Source organism: Rhinichthys klamathensis, unplaced genomic scaffold, assembly GCF_029890125.1.
Source record: "Rhinichthys klamathensis goyatoka isolate OS25496 unplaced genomic scaffold, OSU_Roscu_1.1 h1tg000799l_1, whole genome shotgun sequence".
NCBI lineage: Eukaryota > Metazoa > Chordata > Actinopteri > Cypriniformes > Leuciscidae > Rhinichthys > Rhinichthys klamathensis.
The window spans coordinates 55,655-81,085 of record NW_026607192.1 but is presented as its reverse complement, the minus strand read 5'-3'; the positions used below and the strand labels follow the sequence as shown (position 1 = coordinate 81,085).

The following is a 25,431-nucleotide window of genomic DNA, read 5'->3' as shown; positions in this document are numbered from 1 at the left end:
ATGTTCGTGTTTATTGTGGAAAAACTGTTACATTGCTAATTTTTAACTGTTTGTTCAGGTTCTCTCACTTGTACACCAGCTTTTCATAGAAAATCCTTTTTTCAATGTCAGCATCTATTAATTCTTCAACAGAGCATTCTTGTTGTTAAACCTTTTACGTATTAAAATATTACAAAAGAATGACATTCTTTATAACACTCTAATCTGCAACACTAGTTTGCCAAAACATTAGCAATTTCTGTACAACATACCTGAAACTTAAGCTTCAAATCTGCAATATGGTCAATAGCATGGGAAACCGTTTCCATTTGCTGAGGAGTAAGGTTAATTTGAGGCTGTTCAACAGTTACAGCTGGGATTTCTTCATTTTCAGCTGTGGGCAAAGACTCAATGCCATGTTGAACCAGGAGTTCATTAAAATGTTCTGGCCTGTAGAGATCATCTCCAAACACATTGTTGATGGCTGTGCTGTCAGTTCCTATCATTGACAGCATTCCTTCTGTCCATATCTGTGTTGGTGTTTTATTGTTTTCTGTCCGCAAAGCATGGTGATTCCATGCCTCTTTGAAGTGCTGTAGTCTAGCTTGGATCTGTGGAAGAAAAACTATGCTGAGCGAAACTTTGTGAAGGTCATTGCTGGGATCAAGCAGTTCAGAATCTTCAAGACTGTAGAACATGCTGTAGAATGATTGTAGCACATGTAAAAATACATCCCTCCACAAACGTTCTATCCTTTGGTTGTGGACAGATTCCCCAGTAATGTGACTCCGGCGCTGAAGTCCTTGTACAAGGTTCATAAACAAGGCCACTTGTAAGTTCTCACCACCGTGATCTGACCTTACCCTAGAGGGCAGACCGTAAAGGCATGTTGCTTGAATAAACTGAGACAGCACAGTACTGGCACAGTTGTTGGTGTTGCAATTTAGGTATGTGATTAGTCGGGAATGTCCATCGATTGCACCATGAATCACAAAGCCCCATCTAAAAGTAAAAATACAAATACAAAATGTAAGTTAAATATTATAGGTAGTAAAGTGTGAAGAACAAAGAGGTCCTACAGGTCCCACTTTTTCCACAGTTCCCAGGTTTCTGTTATGCTGGACGTCACACAAGACACTTTAAATGTAATTGTGAACAAATCTTTTTTTTTTTTATTACATGAATAAATGATGAAAAAAGCAGGGTCTAATAATCAAGAAATGGGGAAATGTAGGGCAACATAAGGACAACTGTAATATTAGGGACTATAGGAGTAAAATACAAACTACACTGTGTTATGAAGCAAGTTACCACAGCATATAAAGCCCTAAATGGTTTAGCTCCTGTGTATTTAATGGACCTTCTATCGCCCTACAATCCATCGCGTTCTTTAAGATCCCTAAATTCGAGGCTTCTGGTCATTCCTAGGATATCTAAGTCCACTAAAGGAGGGAGGGCGTTCTCACATTTAGCTCCTAAACTCTGGAATAGCCTTCCTGATACTGTTCGTTGCTCAGACTCGCTCTCCCAGTTCAAAACTAGATTAAAGACGCATCTCTTCAGCCAAGCATTCACATAATGCTTACCTTTTATACTACTGTTGAATCAGATCAAATGCATTAATATTATGAACAGCAGCTACGCTAATTATTTCCCATCTGCTTTTCTGCTGTTATCTCGGGACGCTAGTCGAGGTAAATAGCGTTCGTCAGCTCCAGTTTGTATCCAGCCTCTCACGGAGACTTCTGATGCCCCAACGCCTGCGATGAGACGACTAAACGCCTGCGATGAGACAACTAAACGCCTGCGATGAGACAACTAAACGCCTGTGAAGAGACGACTAAACGCCTGCGATGAGACGACTAAACGCCTGCGATGAGACGACTAAACGCCTGCGATGAGACAACTAAACGCCTGCGATGAGACGACTAAACGCCTGTGATGAGACGACTAAACGCCTGTGAAGAGACGACTAAACGCCTGCGATGAGACGACTAAACGCCTGTAATGAGACGACTAAACGCCTGCGATGAGACGACTAAACGCCTGCGATGAGACAACTAAACGCCTGCGATGAGACGACTAAACGCCTGCGATGAGACAACTAAACGCCTGCGATGAGACGACTAAACGCCTGTGAAGAGACGACTAAACGCCTGCGATGAGACAACTAAACGCCTGCGATGAGACAACTAAACGCCTGCGATGAGACAACTAAACGCCTGCGATGAGACAACTAAACGCCTGCGATGAGACAACTAAACGCCTGCGATGAGACAACTAAACGCCTGCGATGAGACAACTAAACGCCTGTGAAGAGACGACTAAACGCCTGCGATGAGACGACTAAACGCCTGTGAAGAGACGACTAAACGCCTGCGATGAGACGACTAAACGCCTGCGATGAGACAACTAAACGCCTGTGAAGAGACGACTAAACGCCTGCGATGAGACGACTAAACGCCTGTGAAGAGACGACTAAACGCCTGCGATGAGACAACTAAACGCCTGCGATGAGACAACTAAACGCCTGCGATGAGACAACTAAACGCCTGCGATGAGACAACTAAACGCCTGTGAAGAGACGACTAAACGCCTGCGATGAGACAACTAAACGCCTGTGAAGAGACGACTAAACGCCTGCGATGAGACGACTAAACGCCTGCGATGAGACAACTAAACGCCTGTGAAGAGACGACTAAACGCCTGCGATGAGACGACTAAACGCCTGTGAAGAGACGACTAAACGCCTGCGTTGAGACAACTAAACGCCTGTGAAGAGACAACTAAACGCCTGCGATGAGACAACTAAACGCCTGTGAAGAGACAACTAAACGCCTGCGATGAGACAACTAAACGCCTGCGATGAGACGACTAAACGCCTGTGAAGAGACGACTAAACGCCTGCGATGAGACGACTAAACGCCTGTGAAGAGACAACTAAACGCCTGCGATGAGACAACTAAACGCCTGTGAAGAGACGACTAAACGCCTGCGTTGAGACAACTAAACGCCTGTGATGAGACGACTAAACGCCTGCGATGAGACGACTAAACGCCTGTGAAGAGACGACTAAACGCCTGTGAAGAGACGACTAAACGCCTGCGATGAGACGACTAAACGCCTGTGAAGAGACAACTAAACGCCTGCGATGAGACAACTAAACGCCTGTGAAGAGACGACTAAACGCCTGCGATGAGACAACTAAACGCCTGTGAAGAGACGACTAAACGCCTGTGATGAGACAACTAAACGCCTGCGATGAGACAACTAAACGCCTGTGAAGAGACGACTAAACGCCTGTGATGAGACAACTAAACGCCTGCGATGAGACAACTAAACGCCTGCGATGAGACAACTAAACGCCTGTGAAGAGACGACTAAACGCCTGCGATGAGACAACTAAACGCCTGTGAAGAGACGACTAAACGCCTGTGATGAGACAACTAAACGCCTGTGATGAGACAACTAAACGCCTGCGATGAGACAACTAAACGCCTGCGATGAGACAACTAAACGCCTGCGATGAGACGACTAAACGCCTGCGATGAGACAACTAAACGCCTGCGATGAGACGACTAAACGCCTGTGATGAGACAACTAAACGCCTGCGATGAGACAACTAAACGCCTGTGAAGAGACGACTAAACGCCTGCGATGAGACAACTAAACGCCTGTGAAGAGACGACTAAACGCCTGCGATGAGACGACTAAACGCCTGCGATGAGACAACTAAACGCCTGTGAAGAGACGACTAAACGCCTGCGATGAGACGACTAAACGCCTGTGAAGAGACGACTAAACGCCTGCGATGAGACAACTAAACGCCTGTGAAGAGACAACTAAACGCCTGCGATGAGACAACTAAACGCCTGTGAAGAGACAACTAAACGCCTGCGATGAGACAACTAAACGCCTGTGAAGAGACGACTAAACGCCTGCGATGAGACAACTAAACGCCTGTGAAGAGACGACTAAACGCCTGCGATGAGACGACTAAACGCCTGCGATGAGACAACTAAACGCCTGTGAAGAGACGACTAAACGCCTGTGAAGAGACAACTAAACGCCTGCGATGAGACAACTAAACGCCTGTGAAGAGACAACTAAACGCCTGCGATGAGACAACTAAACGCCTGCGATGAGACGACTAAACGCCTGTGAAGAGACGACTAAACGCCTGCGATGAGACGACTAAACGCCTGTGAAGAGACAACTAAACGCCTGCGATGAGACAACTAAACGCCTGTGAAGAGACGACTAAACGCCTGCGTTGAGACAACTAAACGCCTGTGATGAGACGACTAAACGCCTGCGATGAGACGACTAAACGCCTGTGAAGAGACGACTAAACGCCTGTGAAGAGACGACTAAACGCCTGCGATGAGACGACTAAACGCCTGTGAAGAGACGACTAAACGCCTGCGATGAGACGACTAAACGCCTGCGATGAGACGACTAAACGCCTGTGAAGAGACGACTAAACGCCTGCGATGAGACAACTAAACGCCTGCGATGAGACGACTAAACGCCTGTGAAGAGACAACTAAACGCCTGCGATGAGACAACTAAACGCCTGTGAAGAGACGACTAAACGCCTGCGATGAGACAACTAAACGCCTGCGATGAGACGACTAAACGCCTGTGAAGAGACGACTAAACGCCTGCGATGAGACAACTAAACGCCTGTGAAGAGACGACTAAACGCCTGCGATGAGACGACTAAACGCCTGCGATGAGACAACTAAACGCCTGCGATGAGACAACTAAACGCCTGTGAAGAGACGACTAAACGCCTGCGATGAGACGACTAAACGCCTGCGATGAGACAACTAAACGCCTGTGAAGAGACGACTAAACGCCTGCGATGAGACAACTAAACGCCTGTGAAGAGACGACTAAACGCCTGCGATGAGACAACTAAACGCCTGCGATGAGACAACTAAACGCCTGTGAAGAGACGACTAAACGCCTGCGATGAGACGACTAAACGCCTGCGATGAGACAACTAAACGCCTGCGATGAGACAACTAAACGCCTGTGAAGAGACGACTAAACGCCTGCGAAGAGACGACTAAACGCCTGCGATGAGACAACTAAACGCCTGTGAAGAGACGACTAAACGCCTGTGAAGAGACGACTAAACGCCTGCGATGAGACGACTAAACGCCTGTGAAGAGACGACTAAACGCCTGCGATGAGACAACTAAACGCCTGTGAAGAGACGACTAAACGCCTGCGATGAGACAACTAAACGCCTGCGATGAGACAACTAAACGCCTGTGAAGAGACGACTAAACGCCTGTGAAGAGACGACTAAACGCCTGCGATGAGACAACTAAACGCCTGTGAAGAGACGACTAAACGCCTGCGATGAGACGACTAAACGCCTGCGATGAGACAACTAAACGCCTGTGAAGAGACGACTAAACGCCTGCGATGAGACGACTAAACGCCTGTGAAGAGACGACTAAACGCCTGCGTTGAGACAACTAAACGCCTGTGAAGAGACAACTAAACGCCTGCGATGAGACAACTAAACGCCTGTGAAGAGACAACTAAACGCCTGCGATGAGACAACTAAACGCCTGCGATGAGACGACTAAACGCCTGTGAAGAGACGACTAAACGCCTGCGATGAGACGACTAAACGCCTGTGAAGAGACAACTAAACGCCTGCGATGAGACAACTAAACGCCTGTGAAGAGACGACTAAACGCCTGCGTTGAGACAACTAAACGCCTGTGATGAGACGACTAAACGCCTGCGATGAGACGACTAAACGCCTGTGAAGAGACGACTAAACGCCTGTGAAGAGACGACTAAACGCCTGCGATGAGACGACTAAACGCCTGTGAAGAGACGACTAAACGCCTGCGATGAGACAACTAAACGCCTGTGAAGAGACGACTAAACGCCTGCGATGAGACGACTAAACGCCTGCGATGAGACAACTAAACGCCTGTGAAGAGACGACTAAACGCCTGCGATGAGACGACTAAACGCCTGCGATGAGACGACTAAACGCCTGCGATGAGACGACTAAACGCCTGCGATGAGACAACTAAACGCCTGTGAAGAGACGACTAAACGCCTGTGAAGAGACAACTAAACGCCTGTGAAGAGACGACTAAACGCCTGTGATGAGACAACTAAACGCCTGCGATGAGACAACTAAACGCCTGTGATGAGACAACTAAACGCCTGTGATGAGACGACTAAACGCCTGCGATGAGACAACTAAACGCCTGTGATGAGACAACTAAACGCCTGTGAAGAGACGACTAAACGCCTGTGAAGAGACGACTAAACGCCTGTGAAGAGACGACTAAACGCCTGTGAAGAGACGACTAAACGCCTGCGATGAGACAACTAAACGCCTGTGAAGAGACGACTAAACGCCTGTGATGAGACAACTAAACGCCTGTGATGAGACAACTAAACGCCTGTGAAGAGACGACTAAACGCCTGTGAAGAGACGACTAAACGCCTGTGAAGAGACGACTAAACGCCTGCGATGAGACGACTAAACGCCTGCGATGAGACAACTAAACGCCTGCGATGAGACAACTAAACGCCTGCGATGAGACAACTAAACGCCTGCGATGAGACAACTAAACGCCTGCGATGAGACAACTAAACGCCTGCGATGAGACGACTAAACGCCTGCGATGAGACAACTAAACGCCTGCGATGAGACAACTAAACGCCTGTGAAGAGACAACTAAACGCCTGCGATGAGACAACTAAACGCCTGTGAAGAGACAACTAAACGCCTGCGATGAGACAACTAAACGCCTGCGATGAGACGACTAAACGCCTGCGATGAGACAACTAAACGCCTGCGATGAGACGACTAAACGCCTGTGATGAGACAACTAAACGCCTGTGAAGAGACGACTAAACGCCTGTGATGAGACGACTAAACGCCTGCGATGAGACGACTAAACGCCTGCGATGAGACAACTAAACGCCTGCGATGAGACAACTAAACGCCTGTGAAGAGACGACTAAACGCCTGCGATGAGACAACTAAACGCCTGTGAAGAGACGACTAAACGCCTGCGATGAGACAACTAAACGCCTGCGATGAGACAACTAAACGCCTGCGATGAGACAACTAAACGCCTGCGATGAGACAACTAAACGCCTGCGATGAGACAACTAAACGCCTGCGATGAGACAACTAAACGCCTGCGATGAGACAACTAAACGCCTGCGATGAGACAACTAAACGCCTGTGAAGAGACGACTAAACGCCTGCGATGAGACAACTAAACGCCTGCGATGAGACGACTAAACGCCTGCGATGAGACAACTAAACGCCTGCGATGAGACGACTAAACGCCTGCGATGAGACGACTAAACGCCTGCGATGAGACGACTAAACGCCTGCGATGAGACGACTAAACGCCTGCGATGAGACAACTAAACGCCTGTGAAGAGACGACTAAACGCCTGTGAAGAGACGACTAAACGCCTGCGATGAGACGACTAAACGCCTGTGAAGAGACGACTAAACGCCTGTGATGAGACAAATAAACGCCTGTGAAGAGACGACTAAACGCCTGCGATGAGACGACTAAACGCCTGTGAAGAGACGACTAAACGCCTGCGATGAGACAACTAAACGCCTGTGAAGAGACGACTAAACGCCTGCGATGAGACGACTAAACGCCTGTGAAGAGACGACTAAACGCCTGCGATGAGACAACTGAACGCCTGTGATGAGACAACTAAACGCCTGCGATGAGACAACTAAACGCCTGTGAAGAGACGACTAAACGCCTGCGATGAGACAACTAAACGCCTGCGATGAGACAACTAAACGCCTGTGATGAGACAACTAAACGCCTGCGATGAGACGACTAAACGCCTGTGAAGAGACGACTAAACGCCTGCGATGAGACGACTAAACGCCTGCGATGAGACAACTAAACGCCTGTAATGAGACGACTAAACGCCTGCGATGAGACAACTAAACGCCTGCGATGAGACAACTAAACGCCTGCGATGAGACAACTAAACGCCTGTGAAGAGACGACTAAACGCCTGCGATGAGACAACTAAACGCCTGCGATGAGACGACTAAACGCCTGTGAAGAGACAACTAAACGCCTGCGATGAGACAACTAAACGCCTGCGATGAGACAACTAAACGCCTGTGAAGAGACGACTAAACGCCTGCGATGAGACGACTAAACGCCTGCGATGAGACAACTAAACGCCTGCGATGAGACAACTAAACGCCTGTGAAGAGACGACTAAACGCCTGCGATGAGACAACTAAACGCCTGCGATGAGACGACTAAACGCCTGCGATGAGACAACTAAACGCCTGTGATGAGACAACTAAACGCCTGCGATGAGACAACTAAACGCCTGTGAAGAGACGACTAAACGCCTGCGATGAGACAACTAAACGTCTGCGATGAGACGACTAAACGCCTGCGATGAGACAACTAAACGCCTGCGATGAGACGACTAAACGCCTGCGATGAGACAACTAAACGCCTGCGATGAGACAACTAAACGCCTGCGATGAGACAACTAAACGCCTGTGAAGAGACGACTAAACGCCTGTGAAGAGACAACTAAACGCCTGTGAAGAGACGACTAAACGCCTGTGAAGAGACAACTAAACGCCTGTGAAGAGACAACTAAACGCCTGTGAAGAGACGACTAAACGCCTGCGATGAGACAACTAAACGCCTGCGATGAGACAACTAAACGCCTGCGATGAGACAACTAAACGCCTGCGATGAGACGACTAAACGCCTGCGATGAGACGACTAAACGCCTGTGAAGAGACGACTAAACGCCTGCGATGAGACAACTAAACGCCTGTGAAGAGACGACTAAACGCCTGCGATGAGACGACTAAACGCCTGTGAAGAGACGACTAAACGCCTGCGATGAGACAACTGAACGCCTGTGATGAGACAACTAAACGCCTGCGATGAGACAACTAAACGCCTGTGAAGAGACGACTAAACGCCTGCGATGAGACAACTAAACGCCTGCGATGAGACAACTAAACGCCTGTGATGAGACAACTAAACGCCTGCGATGAGACGACTAAACGCCTGTGAAGAGACGACTAAACGCCTGCGATGAGACGACTAAACGCCTGCGATGAGACAACTAAACGCCTGTAATGAGACGACTAAACGCCTGCGATGAGACAACTAAACGCCTGCGATGAGACAACTAAACGCCTGCGATGAGACAACTAAACGCCTGTGAAGAGACGACTAAACGCCTGCGATGAGACAACTAAACGCCTGCGATGAGACGACTAAACGCCTGTGAAGAGACAACTAAACGCCTGCGATGAGACAACTAAACGCCTGCGATGAGACAACTAAACGCCTGTGAAGAGACGACTAAACGCCTGCGATGAGACGACTAAACGCCTGCGATGAGACAACTAAACGCCTGCGATGAGACAACTAAACGCCTGTGAAGAGACGACTAAACGCCTGCGATGAGACAACTAAACGCCTGCGATGAGACGACTAAACGCCTGCGATGAGACAACTAAACGCCTGTGATGAGACAACTAAACGCCTGCGATGAGACAACTAAACGCCTGTGAAGAGACGACTAAACGCCTGCGATGAGACAACTAAACGTCTGCGATGAGACGACTAAACGCCTGCGATGAGACAACTAAACGCCTGCGATGAGACGACTAAACGCCTGCGATGAGACAACTAAACGCCTGCGATGAGACAACTAAACGCCTGCGATGAGACAACTAAACGCCTGTGAAGAGACGACTAAACGCCTGTGAAGAGACAACTAAACGCCTGTGAAGAGACGACTAAACGCCTGTGAAGAGACAACTAAACGCCTGTGAAGAGACAACTAAACGCCTGTGAAGAGACGACTAAACGCCTGCGATGAGACAACTAAACGCCTGCGATGAGACAACTAAACGCCTGCGATGAGACAACTAAACGCCTGCGATGAGACGACTAAACGCCTGCGATGAGACGACTAAACGCCTGTGAAGAGACAACTAAACGCCTGCGATGAGACGACTAAACGCCTGTGAAGAGACAACTAAACGCCTGCGATGAGACGACTAAACGCCTGTGAAGAGACGACTAAACGCCTGCGATGAGACGACTAAACGCCTGTGAAGAGACGACTAAACGCCTGCGATGAGACAACTAAACGCCTGCGATGAGACGACTAAACGCCTGTGAAGAGACGACTAAACGCCTGTGAAGAGACGACTAAACGCCTGCGATGAGACGACTAAACGCCTGCGATGAGACGACTAAACGCCTGCGATGAGACAACTAAACGCCTGTGATGAGACAACTAAACGCCTGCGATGAGACGACTAAACGCCTGTGAAGAGACGACTAAACGCCTGCGATGAGACAACTAAACGCCTGTGAAGAGATGACTAAACTCCTGTGAAGAGACGACTAAACGCCGGCGATATGTTATGCCCTAAATTAATACATGATGATTAACTAACTGTATTTTTCTATGTACATTTCTGAAATGCACTTTCTGTAAAGCTGCTTTGAAACAATATGTATTGTGAAAAGCGTTATACAAATAAATTTGAATTGAATTGAATTGTTATACTTAGAATAATTGTATGTAATGTATTAATAATTCATATAATAAATGCATCAAGTGAAACATTTGTACAGTTTCGCAGTACATACTCTTTCAAACCAGCTTTACAAAACGTCATTGGATCTAAAATGTCTTAATGATTTAACATTTAGTCGTTTTAGGCCAGGACGATATGGTGAACTGTTATAATGTTATTGTCGTATTATGATTTACAATGGCTGCTTAGGTTGTGGTAATTGCATGTGTGTGAACATATTTGGCTGTAGATTCTAATGCAAGTCTACACTAGGCTATAATTTAGTATCGCAGAAACACACTGTCACACCATTTAAATGCTGCATTAGCAGGACAAAAACTACAATTAAATTAACCTTATGAGGCGCATGTTGCCATCAATGTGCCAGAGACTGTTGGGACAGGGCACATGATAAACTCTTCTAGCCACTGTGCTACTCCATCTCCTTGCAGCAGCCGCTGGATTGATACGGACCAACATCTCACGAACCCTATGCCGGGAAACCCTCAATCCTTCTGCAACCAGTAAGGCTCGCATCATCTAAAATGGTTGCATTGAATTGAAAAACAATTTTTTTTAAATAATAATAATTAGTTTATGAACTGATAGGACAGACCTTAAAATGGAATCAAACAAGACTTACCTCATTTCCAGTATTTGGATACTGGCATTGGAGTCGTCTCACTACATTTTCAAGTTCTTCATCATCCACTCTTGACATTCTGCTCCTGATGGATACGCCAAGCAGCTTGGACCTCTTGTACAGAAATGAGGATGAGCACCCTAACATTCTTGCCATTCGCTTGACTGTGTGACCTTGCTTCATTAAAAATTCAATTTGGTCACGTGTTATTGTAATGGCTGGTCTACCTCGGCTACCTGCAATTGAAAGTAACATATATTTGTATTACTGACATGTAGCTCCTAAAACAGGGTGATGGCAGATTTAAATTACTTTTTCAATATTTAGTACAAATGTTGAAGAAATACAATTTCTTTTTTATGAGTCATGGAACCAGACAAGGTTGAAAAATGAAAATTAAACATTGACCTGTTGGAGTGTGTTTCTGTTATTTTTAAATGCAAATAAGGTACATTCATTGATGTGTGATCATCTGAATGTCACACAAATACTTTTATGGATTGACATGGCCTGTGTGTGGAACCTTATCAGTAGCCATTCAAATAATGGTTGCTTTAATCCTTATTTTCTTCTAAAATGTAAATAAAATTATGTAGGCATACATTTTGTTGTACAGTCATACTTTTAACTAACGTTATATGTATTATGTACAATAGGTATATATATTTGAATTGTATTATAACGGTATTAATTTTGTAAGTGAATAGTTACATAGCATGTACACTGGTTAGACTACTTTGCAGACCGAGGGGAAAGTTACAGTTGTATTACCATGGCTACCGTCATGACGAAAGTAGAGAGAAGACAATAAACAAACACATAAACAAGACAAAAACAAGCTTTCCGAGATGCCTCGCTTGTGTATGCGGTTACTGCAGATAAAGAACATAGGCCTAGTTTTTAAAAACCAGAAACTCACCTGAGCTCCTTCGAGAAATGGAAAAAGCTGTAGTTCCCTCACTCTGCAAATGCGTTGACAGCATTGTTCGAATTTCCTCCAGATTTGTGTTCAATTCTTCATTCGTCTCAAGAGGTAGCAAATACGAAATTCTCTGTGCATTTCTTAAGCAGTCATCTATCGCACGAAGTTCGCGCTCACCACAATTTCCCTGACTTTGAGCTCTTTCAATTTGTTGACACTTTCTTGCTATTTTGTCGAGAACAGCTGCCGCCATCGTTTAATAATCCCTGAACTACTTCATATCTTTTCTCTCGGAAAACAAAAGCAGACTAAAGTTGTTAGCGGTTAACTAGGGAGGAGGGGAGGAACTCTGGGTGGTGCTGAGGAAATGTAGTTTCACGTCACGCAACAGTGGATTGACTAGGAGCGAGTACAATTCAGATATCTTAAAATACAATTGTGACTAGTCGAAATCGAATTAGAGATATCTCTAATTACCTTTGCGGATAAACGACGCGTCTTTTAAAGATATCAATGACATCATTACAGATATCTTAAATTGAGTTTTGACTAGTCAAAATATATTACAGATATCTCTAATCGGATTTCTTCCTAGTGCAATTATAATTGCAGATATCTCTAATTGTCATTCTGACTAGGCGAATTATAATTATCACTCGTCAAAATACAATTGTTACTAGCTTTAAATATATTTATAGATAGTCAGAACAAAGGTTTAAATGCTAAAACGGCTTGCCATACAACTGTGACAGATCGTCGTCGTTAGGGTGACGAATTTAACGATAACGGATCGCCAGGTAGACATACAGTTTAACGTGTCCTGCCACGGAAAGATTTTTGACAGCTGAGCTGATGGTTATCTTCACCTGTAGCTACCTATGGCAAGCCCTTTTAACATTTAAAAGCTAAGTTTGACTATCCGGAATTAACATTGTAGATATCAACAACTTCTTTCTGACTAGTCGTAATTATATTTTGGATAGTTGGAATTGTCATTCAAGATATCTGTAACGTAATTGTGACTAGTCGAAACGACAGATAGAGATATCTGTAATTCAGTTTTGACTAGGCAAAACTGAATTACAGATATCTGCAATGACATCATTGAAAACGACATTCAACTCGTCACACATCTTAAATGACAATTGCAGATATCTGTAATTCAGTTTTGCCTAGGCAGAATGAAAGTTAAAGATATCTCAAACGTCATTATAACTAGTGCATATTATTGTGCATGATGTAATTTCCCCTCCCCACCATAATCAAAAAAGAAGTGGGTTAATTTCCTTTTTTGGAAGAAGAAAGAAGCTGCATTGGCTTTAATCAAAAAAAAAAAAAAAAACACCAGAAAATGTTTATATGTTTCCAGCATGACACAAATTGTATTCATTTGCATTAGCCTGGGGGTCTCTCAAAAATATTGGCAACATGCAATGTTTGCCATGCATTTCTATGTTTATGACCATGCTTAAAATTAGTAGATTATTGTTGACGAAAGATTTATGCTTGAGAGAGATTCACACTAATTCACTTTAATGAAGATGCTTACATGCATGCAATTCTTGCCATGGAAGTGCAATAACATTTGATTGATTGAACTTCCTTAGATGAGAAAAAACAGTTCTCAGATTAGTTTTTTTTTCCCACAGTAAAAATCCATGATGAGCTAACAGCATTAAAAAGACGATTAAAAACTCCTTCACCCTCGACATGGTGCTAATTAAAAGTGAACAGTTAACAGGTGCTATATGGCAAGCCATTTTAACATTTAACAGCTAGACTGGATATGTGTTGCAGATATCTGTAATTCAGTTTTGCCTAGTCAAAAAGAACATTTCAGATATCCGCAATTACATTCTTCCTATCCATAATTATCATTTCAGATATCAACAAAGACATTCTTCCTAGGACAAATGACATCACTTTTGCCATTCATTTGTATGGGGTTTGTCATTACAGATATCTACAATTCAGTTGCAGATATCCACTATGTGAATTACGGTTTAAGATATCTACAATTTGATTATGACTAGTACTAACTCCAATTCAAGATATCTTTAATTCACCTCAATTCAAGATATCTACATGTTCCTTTTCAGATATCTTAAATTAAGTTTGGACTAGGCGAAAGTATGTTGTAGATATCTGTTACTGGAATTATAACTAGTCAAAATGGCATTGTAGATATCTCAAACTGGAGTTAGGGATAGTCATAATTTAATTGTAGATATCTATTATCAAGTTATAGATATCTTAAAATGAATTTTGATTAGAGATATCTGAAATTTGAGATATCTGTAACTTTCATTCTGCCTAGTCAAAATGTAATTACAGATATCTTGAATTAGAGTTTTGACTAGGCGAAATGACGTTGCAGATATCTGTATGCAAATTAGGCTCGGCCGCATCCCACTTTAGGCGGGAGCAGAGCGTGTTGTTGTTCAAATCATCAAATCACATAGCACCTGTTAACTGTTCACTTTTAATTAGCACCATGTCGAGGGTGAAGGAGTTTTTAATCGTCTTTTTAATGCTGTTAGCTCATCATGGATTTTTACTGTGGGAAAAAAAAAACTAATCTGAGAACTGTTTTTTCTCATCTAAGGAAGTTCAATCAATCAAATGTTATTGCACTTCCATGGCAAGAATTGCATGCATGTAAGCATCTTCATTAAAGTGAATTAGTGTGAATCTCTCTCAAGCATAAATCTTTCGTCAACAATAATCTACTAATTTTAAGCATGGTCATAAACATAGAAATGCATGGCAAACATTGCATGTTGCCAATATTTTTGAGAGACCCCCAGGCTAATGCAAATGAATACAATTTGTGTCATGCTGGAAACATGTAAACATTTTCTGGTGTTTTTTGATTTTTTTTCCATTAAAGCCAATGCAGCTTCTTTCTTCTTCCAAATAAGGAAATTAACTCACTTCTTTTTTGATTATGGTGGGGAGGGGAAATTACATCATGCACAATAATTTGCACTAGTTATAATGACGTTTGAGATATCTTTAACTTTCATTCGGCCTAGGCAAAACTGAATTACAGATATCTGCAATTGTCATTTAAGATGTGTGACGAGTTGAATGTCGTTTTCAATGATGTCATTGCAGATATCTGTAATTCAGTTTTGCCTAGTCAAAACTGAATTACAGATATCTCTATCTGTCGTTTCGACTAGTCACAATTACGTTACAGATATCTTGAATGACAATTCCAACTATCCAAAATGTAATCACGACTAGTCAGAAAGAAGTTGTTGATATCTACAATGTTAATTCCGGATAGTCAAACTTAGCTTTTAAATGTTAAAAGGGCTTGCCATAGTGCTATGTGATTTGATGATTTGAACAACAACACGCTCTGCTCCCGCCTAAAGTGGGATGCGGCCGAGCCTAATTTGCATACAGATATCTGTAACGTCATTTCGCCTAGTCAAAACTGTAATTCAAGATATCTGTAATTACATTTTGACTAGGCAGAATGAAAGTTACAGATATCTCAAATTTCAGATATCTCTAATCAAAATTCATTTTAAGATATCTATAACTTGATAATAGATATCTACAATTAAATTATGACTATCTCTAACTCCAGTTTGAGATATCTACAATGCCATTTTGACTAGTTATAATTCCAGTAACAGATATCTACAACATACTTTCGCCTAGTCTAAACTTAATTTAAGATATCTGAAAAGGAACATGTAGATATCTCGAATTGAGGTGAATTAAAGATATCTTGAATTGGAGTTAGTACTAGTCATAATCAAATTGTAGATATCTTAAACTAGAATTACAGATATCTACAATTCAGTTGCAGATATCCGTAATTCACATAGTGGATATCTGTAACTGAATTGTAGATATCTGTAATGACAAACCCCATACAAATGAATTGCAAAAGTGATGTCATTTGTCCTAGGAAGAATGTCTTTGTGGATATCTGAAATGACAATTATGGATAGGAAGAATGTAATTGCGGATATCTTAAATGTTCTTTTTGACTAGGCAAAACTGAATTACAGATATCTGCAACACATATCCAGTCTAGCTGTTAAATGTTAAAATGGCTTGCCATTGCTACCAGCTACGAGTAAACAACATCAGCATGAGTCGCATTGGAGTGACGTCAGCTCTCCTCTTCGATTGATTGGCTAGAGGAGGTGCTGTCAATCTAGAACTAGTGGACCAATGGTGACGCTTAAGCCCGCCCTAATTTACATGAAACTCAAACTGCAACATTTGGAAGAGCAAGCGCAGAACATGGAAAGAAGAGCGAAGAGAAAAACAGCACAAGCGTATACAAAAAAATTAATTATGAGCAGAAAATGAAAGAGAGCGCAAATTACAGAGTAATAAAACCAAGGAAAACATAATTTTAAAGAAAACATGAACAAGTTTAAGTTTTGTGAAAAATATTTTTTTATGTGTTTAAAGTTATTCTTCATGCTTGTTATTTTTTTATTCACGCTTATTATATTTTAATCCGTGGCCGCAATAGATTTGGCGGGATTTTGATCCCATACCATCAGTGCTGGCAGGTGCACCAGAGGAGCTTTCATGCAGCTGGTCAGAGTCTCAGAGGAGATGAAAACACAGATGAACTTTGACTATATTCTGGTTGTTGATACTGAGGGTCTTCGTGCTCTAGAACTGGCTGGAAGATCAACAAGACATCATGACAATAAACTGGCCACATTTGTTGTTGGTCTTGGTAATCTAACCTTGATCAACATATTTGGAGAAAACCTATCTGAGATGCAGGACATTCTTCAGATTGTTGTTCAGGCCTTCATGAGGATGAAGAAGGTCAGACTGAGGCCCCGTCCACACTACTGCGTTTTCGTTTAAAAACGGAGACCTTTTGCTACGTTTGCACCTCCCGTCCACACTAAAACAGCAAAAACGGAGACCCAAAACGGAGAAGTTTAGAAACGCTGCCGATCCGTTTTTCGTTTTGAATCTCCGGAGGGCGTTTTAGTGTAGACGGGTCAAAACGGAGGACTTTAGAAACGATGACGTAGTAGAGGCTCACGCTCGGCTCTATGATTGGGTGTCATCAGTCATGGCGTATATCTTTGCTAGCAGCTGTTGTACAAGTAAATTCTGCATTTTACAACGCTATAACTGCCTACATGCGCCGGAGTCAAGCTATTATTCGAGCGATCTGTGACAATTCCCGTGTGCAGCGGCGGCGTTGACCGTACATGGAGCGTCGGTTTGGGGTTAACCCAGAGCATGGTGGGATAATTTTATCAATGAAGTTGTGTTTACAACGGCACGCGCATGCCCAGTGTTGGTGAATGTTCACGTGATCCGCGTTTTCAGTCGTTTTAATGTGGACGGAGATCAATTCTAATACGCAGCTAAAACGCTGGTGTGGACGGAGATCGTATTCGTTTTAATTCTCCGTTTCTAAACTAAAACGCAGTAGTGTGGATGGGGCCTGAATCCCAGGTGTGTGTTTGTGCATCAGAACGTTTCAGAGGTCACAGCTGGAGAGAAAAACATGGAGGGAAGGAGATGACTGCAGGATAAACTGGATGAGATGACAAAACTTGCTGCTAAAGATGAAGTCTGTGATGCAGAATGTTTTAGCGATGTCATTAAATTTGATATTCGGAATGATGTGAAGTATTTTGCTCAGCTCTGGGAGGGAAGCCCACCTATGGCACCACCAAACCCAAACTACTGCGAGAACATTCAAGAACTAAAGGAAACTATAATGTCTCATGCCTCAAAATCACATGGATTAATGCTGAAAGACTTAAAAGACTGTATTAATGATCTCTGGAAGGCTTTACTGAATGAACAATTCGTCTTCAGGTTCAGAAATTCTCTGGAGATTTCAGCCTACAGGAAACTGGAGACCAAATACAGCAAGTGGACCTGGAGTCTTCGCAGTGCCATGATGGAAACTGAGAACAAACTACACAACCAAATAGAAATTAAAGCAATTCATGAGGTTGAGAAAACTGATCTTCAAGAAGAACTGAAGAAGACAAAAGAAGAAGTGGAAAATTCAATGTCTGGATTCTTTGAGAAAGACAAAGATAAAGATATACTGATTCAGTGGAAAACATCATTTGAAATCAAAATCAAGGAGCTTCAGGGGAACATTGTGAGAGAAACCAAGAGGGAATTAAATGAGGTTCTTCAGCAGCGAGACCTGAAGAGAAAGATTGATGCTCAGAGGACACATCAAGAAAACACTCTCTATGAAAAGAGCAAAGAACTTGCCTTAAAACTCAAAGCTAAAGATGAAGAAACACTGAAGAAAGAGTTTGATTTGTTTTGGAAACAGCTGCGTTTACATGGTTCAATCGGAATGAAATGAATCCGATTGATGAATCCGAACACGGTGTTTACATGAACGATAAATAAAGTAATTTATGTGCGGATTTATATGTCACAAGATTCGAATCGTGACATCGTGATTTTTTGACATGCGCACTGCACGAATATGCCGCTGTTCGCGCATAACTATTCTACTCTATTGGTTCTTTATTTTTTTTAAACAGCAGACTTAATATTTATCCGTCTCTGGTCATGATTTGGAGACGATGAGCATGAACCGTTTTGCCGGGCGTGCTGCTTGATCACGCAGTAAAACGCCGCGCCCAAAACCAGTCGTCCATGGATGATAATCTGAAACAAGGTGGGACGTTGTCCTGCTTCACTTCACAGACGCTGAGTGAAAGGAGATTTTTTTAATAACGGAACACTCATTTATATGACACTTTATTCAACAGGAAGAACAGCTCGTTCCGTGCGTCATACGTCATTACGCTATTTCAACGTCATTGCACATGCGCAGTCCTTTTAGTTTCGGTTTTCAATCCGATCAAGTGTTTACATGTTCTCTCGATCGGATTACAAAAGGAGTAAACCACCCCTTTCAATCCGATCGAATTTTTAATCGGATCGAGCTCAATCGGATCGATTAAGGTGTTTACATGAAGTTTTTTTAGTCCGATTGAGCCGTCAATCCGATTTGTCCATGTAAACGCAGTGTGAATGAGATCAAGTCAGACACTCCTCCAATCAAAGACATTGACATAATGAGAGATGTGAGAGAGATCCTCACTGGTTCAATCGGAATGAAATCAATCCGATTGATGAATTCGAACACGGTGTTTACATGAACGATAAATAAAGTAATCGGGTTGATGTGCGCGTTTATATGTCACAAGATTCAATTTGGAATTGATTTTTTGACATGCGCACTGCACGAATATGCTGCTGTTCGCGCATAACTATTCTCCTCTATTTTGGTGCTTTATTTGTTTTAAACAGCAGACTTAATATATGTATCCGCCTCTGGTCATGATTTGGAGACGATGAGCATGAACCGTTTTGCCGTGCTGCTTATATTGATCACGCAGTAAAACCCCGCGCCCAAAACCAGTCGTCCATGGATGAGAGTCTGAAACAAGCATTGCTGGGACGTTGTCCTGCTCCACTTCACAGACGCTGAGTGAAATGAGAATTTTTTAATAACGGAACACTCATTTATATTCACTTTATTCAACAGGAAGAACAGCTCGCTCCGTGCGTCATACGTCATTACGCTATTTCAACGTCATTGCGCATGCGCAGTCCTTTTAGTTTCGGTTTTCAATCCGATCAAGTGTTTACATGTTCTCTCGATCGGATTACAAAAGGAGTAAACCACCCCTTTCAATCCGATCAAAATTTGAATCGGATCGAGCTCAATCGGATCGATTACATGAAGGTTTTTTAGTCCGATTGAGCCGTCAATCCGATTATAAGTGTCCATGTAAACGCAGTGCCCAGTTATTATGATTATGTAAAGTTCAAAAAACCAAGTGGAATAATCCACAGAGTAGTTAAAGAGCAGCTTGGTTATGCTCTATCAAAAGAGGATGAAGCTCAAATAAGATCATTAGTCTTGGATGTTGATCACCAAATATTCAAAGAGATTCAGTCTTTTAACATTTCAAAGATGGGCTATAACAAGAGCTGCATTCAACACCTCACAGGTTACATCAAGGCAAGAGTAATAGAACATCAGGAAGGACCAGTGAGATATGTGTTCAAGAATGAATTCTTCAGGGATTTGGTTCTTTCCATCTGTAACAGAGCAAACAAGATGATCACTGACCAACACAGACTGTTCAGAGAAGCCAATGATCCTTAACATATTTTAAGAAGAAGAGAGAAGAGTACTATAGTATTTTCCAGAAATACTGTCATGGAGGCTGCGTTTGAAACCACATACTCAATGATTAGCTACTTAATTTCAATGAGTACTTACTTAACGAGCGCTAAAAGAGTGTATGATCTCGTTTAGTATGAATGTGAACCGGACATCGTTTTCATGTGACCTACGACACGTTATCACAAGTGCAACAATTTAAAAGATATGAACGACACGTATAATTCATCTATCTGTAAATATCTTGAAATTGATTAAACTTGCTCATTTTGTGGTCTTGTTGAAGAAACTGCTAATTTATTTTGAGAAATACATTTAGGGTTGATTTAAGTTGATATATTTTAAACCCTACTAATGTTTAACGATATAATTTTTTATTAAGAAAACCTAAAATCGTCATCTCTTGAATATGTTGTTAATTTCTTTATTTTAATGTTTACCCACAAGCAAAAGTGGCTTAAATCTCCTTTGTTTTCCTCTTTTTCTTGTTAAATGTACCTCTCGTTTCATCCCTTATAAATAACAAAAACATTTTTTTATGTATTATGAATAACTATTTAAAGATATTTAGACTTGTCATTGTTCTTTTTTCCTGTGTATAAAATCTCATATTATGATGTACACAAACCCATGATCTTTGTTTTTTTTCTGTCATTATGATTGTTCATTGTTAAATATACAATTATTTTTACCTGATTTTATGTAACTATAAGTTCTGCAATAAAAAATTATATGAGCGACAGGTGCACTAACACTTTATAACATCAGCAACTCGACAGCCCTACCTATGGTTGTCCACAGCGTTTGTAATGTCTGCACAAAGGAGACGGGTAGCTGCTCGAAGATCTCGCCTTTGGAGAAAACTGTTGATTTTACACTCAAAAAATATAAGTATCATTCCTTAAAAATTAATATAACCTCAGAATGAATTGCATTGCTAGTCCACCCCAAAACTTAAACAAAATAATAATAATAAATGCTGACCTATACTTAATTATATTACGTTTTTTACACTGAAAATGATATAATTTAATAAAACAAGCAAAATGTAATTTCTTTTGTCATATGAAATAGCTAGATGTCTACATGATGTGACTACATGGTGATAAATGCAGTGAAACATCTCAATTTTCAGCTCAAGCAATGAATTAATGCATACATGAATTAAATAATTATATTTTATATACTGGAAAAAACAATAAGAAACATGAATAAATTAGTAAAAGAACAAGCCATCACAATAAACAAATGCATATACAAGTCAAAAACATGAAACAAAGCTTTATTCAAACTACAAGCATGCATTTACAAGTGGTGAACCCCAAGTCCTACTGCCATCTCAGCACAGCTGTTCTCATTTTATGCAGCTTTATTCTGATGAATCAGCTGACCACCAGAGGTGAGCTATGCCTTCGTGCCCAAGGTTGTTGCTGTGCTGCGCTGTGCTTCACAATCTGAGGCAATAAGGGCAGGTGGAGTGATGGAGGGACTCGTAAGGGCAGGTGGAGTGATGGAGGGTCTCGTTAGGGCTGGTGGAGTGATGGGGGGTTTCATAAGGGCAGGTGGAGTGATGGAGGGTTTCATAAGGGTAGGTGAAGTGATGGGGGGACTCGTAAGGGCAGGTAGAGTGATGGGGGGTTTCATAAGGGCAGGTGGAGTGATGGGGGGACTCGTAAGGGCAGGTGGAGTGATGGAGGGTGGGCAGGTGGAGTGATGGAGGGTCTCGTTAGGGCCGGTGGAGTGATGGGGGGACTCGTAAGGGCAGGTGGAGTGATGGAGGGTCTCGTTAGGGCCGGTGGAGTGATGGAGGGTTTCATAAGGGTAGGTGGAGTGATGGGGGGTTATATAAGGGCAGGTGGAGTGATGGAGGGACTCGTAAGGGCAGGTGGAGTGATGTAGGGTCTCGTTAGGGCCGGTGGAGTGATGGGGGGTTTCATAAGGGCAGGTGGAGTGATGGAGGGTCTCATAAGGGCAGGTGGAGTGATGGAGGGACTCGTAAGGGTAGGTGGAGTGATGGGGGGTTATATAAGGGCAGGTGGAGTGATGGAGGGTCTCGTTAGGGCCGGTGGAGTGATGGAGGGTTTCATAAGGGTAGGTGGAGTGATGGAGGGTCTAATAAGGGTAGGTGGAGTGATGGGGGGACTCGCAAGGGCAGGTGGAGTGATGGAGGGTCTCGTTAGGGCCGGTGGAGTGATGGAGGGTCTCGTTAGGGCAGGTGGAGTGATGGAGGGTCTCATAAGGGCAGGTGGAGTGATGGAGGGTTTCATAAGGGCAGGTGGAGTGATATAGGGTTTCATAAGGGCAGGTGGAGTGATGGAGGGTTTCATAAGGGCCGGTGGAGTGATGGAGGGTCTCATAAGGGCAGGTGGAGTGATGGGGGGGGTCTCTTAAGGGCAGGTGGAGTGATGGGGGGGGGTCTCTTAAGGGCAGGTGGAGTGATGGGGGGGTCTCGTAAGGGCAGGTGGAGTGATGGGGGGGTCTCGTAAGGGCAGGTGGAGTGATGGGGGGGTCTCGTAAGGGCAGGTGGAGTGATGGGGGGGTCTCGTAAGGGCAGGTGGAGTGATGGGGGGGTCTCGTAAGGGCAGGTGGAGTGATGGGGGGGGGGGTCTCGTAAGGGCAGGTGGAGTGATGGGGGGGGGGTCTCGTAAGGGCAGGTGGAGTGATGGGGGGGGGGGGGTCTCGTAAGGGCAGGTGGAGTGATGGGGGGGTCTCGTAAGGGCAGGTGGAGTGATGGGGGGGGGTTCTCGTAAGGGCAGGTGGAGTGATGGATCTACTATTTCCGGTCAGAATCCGAAGTGCAGATCGATGCGCAGGGTAATATTGCCCACAACCCACCCATAGACGGGTATAAAAGCACTCGCTCCCTCTTCCTCGCTCTCTTTCTCCTTGCAGCACGTGGATTGCGAGTTCTTTCTCGGGCAAAAAAAAGTGTTTATCTCCATTAAAACGTGTTCATAATGAACCACACAAGAATCGTATATACATATACACTCAACTAAAGAATTATTAGGAACACCTGTTCAATTTCTCATTAATGCAATTATCTAATCAACCAATCACATGGCAGTTGCTTCAATGTATTTAGGGGTGTGGTCCTGATCAAGACAATCTCCTGAACTCCAAACTGAATGTCAGAATGGGAAAGAAAGGTGATTTAAGCAATTTTGAGCGTGGCATGGTTGTTGGTGCCAGACGGGCCGGTCTGAGTATTTCACAATCTGCTCAGTTACTGGGATTTTCACGCACAACCATTTCTAGGGTTTACAAAGAATGGTGTGAAAAGGGAAAAACATCCAGTATGCGGCAGTCCTGTGGGCGAAAATGCCTTGTTGATGCCAGAGGTCAGAGGAGAATGGGCCGACTGATTCAAGCTGATAGAAGAGCAACTTTGACTGAAATAACCACTCGTTACAACCGAGGTATGCAGCAAAGCATTTGTGAAGCCACAACACGCACAACCTTGAGGCGGATGGGCTACAACAGCAGAAGACCCCACCGGGTACCACTCATCTCCACTACAAATAGGAAAAAGAGGCTACAATTTGCAAGAGCTCACCAAAATTAGACAGTTGAAGACTGGAAAAATGTTGCCTGGTCTGATGAGTCTCGATTTCTGTTGAGACATTCAGATGGTAGAGTCAGAATTTGGCGTAAACAGAATGAGAACATGGATCCATCATGCCTTGTTACCACTGTGCAGGCTGGTGGTGGTGGTGTAATGGTGTGGGGGATGTTTTCTTGGCACACTTTAGGCCCCTTAGTGCCAATTGGGCATCGTTTAAATGCCACGGCCTACCTGAGCATTGTTTCTGACCATGTCCATCCCTTTATGGCCACCATGTACCCATCCTCTGATGGCTACTTCCAGCAGGATAATGCACCATGTCACAAAGCTCAAAACATTTCAAATTGGTTTCTTGAACATGACAATGAGTTCACTGTACTAAAATGGCCCCCCACAGTCACCAGATCTCAACCCAATAGAGCATCTTTGGGATGTGGTGGAACGGGAGCTTCGTGCCCTGGATGTGCATCCCACAAATCTCCATCAACTGCAAGATGCTATCCTATGAATATGGGCCAACATTTCTAAAGAATGCTTTCAGCACCTTGTTGAATCAATGCCACGTAGAATTAAGGCAGTTCTGAAGGCGAAAGGGGGTCAAACACAGTATTAGTATGGTGTTCCTAATAATCCTTTAGGTGAGTGTATATTCTGTAATGTGTTTATATGTAAAGTTAACCGTGTTCTGTGATGAGACAGGAAGTACCATCTGATGTGATAACTGACGATGGCAAAACCAGTTCCACTTCTTTCTGAGACACAATGTGCTGATGAAGTCATCACTGCTGAATCTGATCACATGAACTCTCTCTCTTCAGGCGAGCGTCTGGAGCTGACTCAGTGCTGAGCAAGTAAACACCTCTCCTCACTTTCTCTCTGTTCACACACACGTGCAGCTGGATCTTCACGAGATGAAAATGCTGCATTGAAAGCTGGGTCGTGGCTTGTGGTATTTTGGGGCCCACCCACCCTCTGTCCTCCCATGTGCCCGAGTCCCGGCCCGCCTGGAGATGCCCTCTGAACTCCCCTAAACTGATGGCCAAATATTCTGAGGAAACCAGAGCCAGTGTGAATCTGCAGCGGTGATCTCGTGTGAAACTCGTCTCACTCCTGTTTCTCTTCACAGAACACAGAAACACTTCTCTTGAGCAGAAACACCATGAGCTCCTGATTCTCCTGATTCACAGCGGTACGTATCAATCACAGTGCGTTTATAGTAAAGAGATTTTAAGATGTGTAGTTTAATGCTTTTCTTGAGTCAGAATAGTTCTGATGGTTTCTGGGATTATAAAGGAACAAATCTGACCCAAGAACAGTGTTTAGACATTCAAGCCTGTGATGAAACAAGTTATCCCTGTCTGAAAAAACATGTTGAGTTATGGTAACCTGAGGCTTAATAATAATAAAAAATATATATTTATTTTATAATCTTATTTTATATGTAATTAACTAACTTTTCTCCCACTTTCTGCAGAAATGAAGTGGCTGTGAGTGTTGGAGAGTGACATCAGACCATGAG

The 25,431-nt window shown here is 43.3% G+C and overlaps 2 protein-coding genes and 2 non-coding genes across 4 annotated transcripts; 3 read left to right on the top strand and 1 right to left on the bottom strand.

The window, feature by feature from the left end:
- Positions 1-34: 34 nt before the first annotated feature.
- On the bottom strand, positions 35-12,746 carry LOC130078003 (uncharacterized). The gene is made up of 4 exons (XM_056243452.1): positions 12,160-12,746; positions 11,241-11,476; positions 10,953-11,137; positions 35-981 (listed from the first exon to the last, which is right to left on the bottom strand). The coding sequence occupies exons 1-4, from the start codon at positions 12,413-12,415 to the stop codon at positions 213-215; spliced, it is 1,446 nt and encodes a 481-aa protein (XP_056099427.1). The 5' UTR covers positions 12,416-12,746; the 3' UTR covers positions 35-212.
- A 3,982-nt stretch (positions 12,747-16,728) lies between these two features.
- LOC130077988 (interferon-induced very large GTPase 1-like) lies at positions 16,729-25,403 on the top strand. The gene is given in 4 exon segments (XM_056243432.1): positions 16,729-16,988; positions 17,626-18,485; positions 25,039-25,101; positions 25,387-25,403. Coding segments are annotated over 4 exon segments (1,200 nt in total).
- Positions 24,596-24,670, top strand: LOC130078025 (small nucleolar RNA SNORD49). Its single transcript, XR_008805870.1, has one exon. It is a non-coding gene; the product is annotated as a small nucleolar RNA SNORD49 (small nucleolar RNA).
- LOC130078021 (small nucleolar RNA R38) lies at positions 25,240-25,309 on the top strand. Its single transcript, XR_008805866.1, has one exon. It is a non-coding gene; the product is annotated as a small nucleolar RNA R38 (small nucleolar RNA).
- Positions 25,404-25,431: the final 28 nt, after the last annotated feature.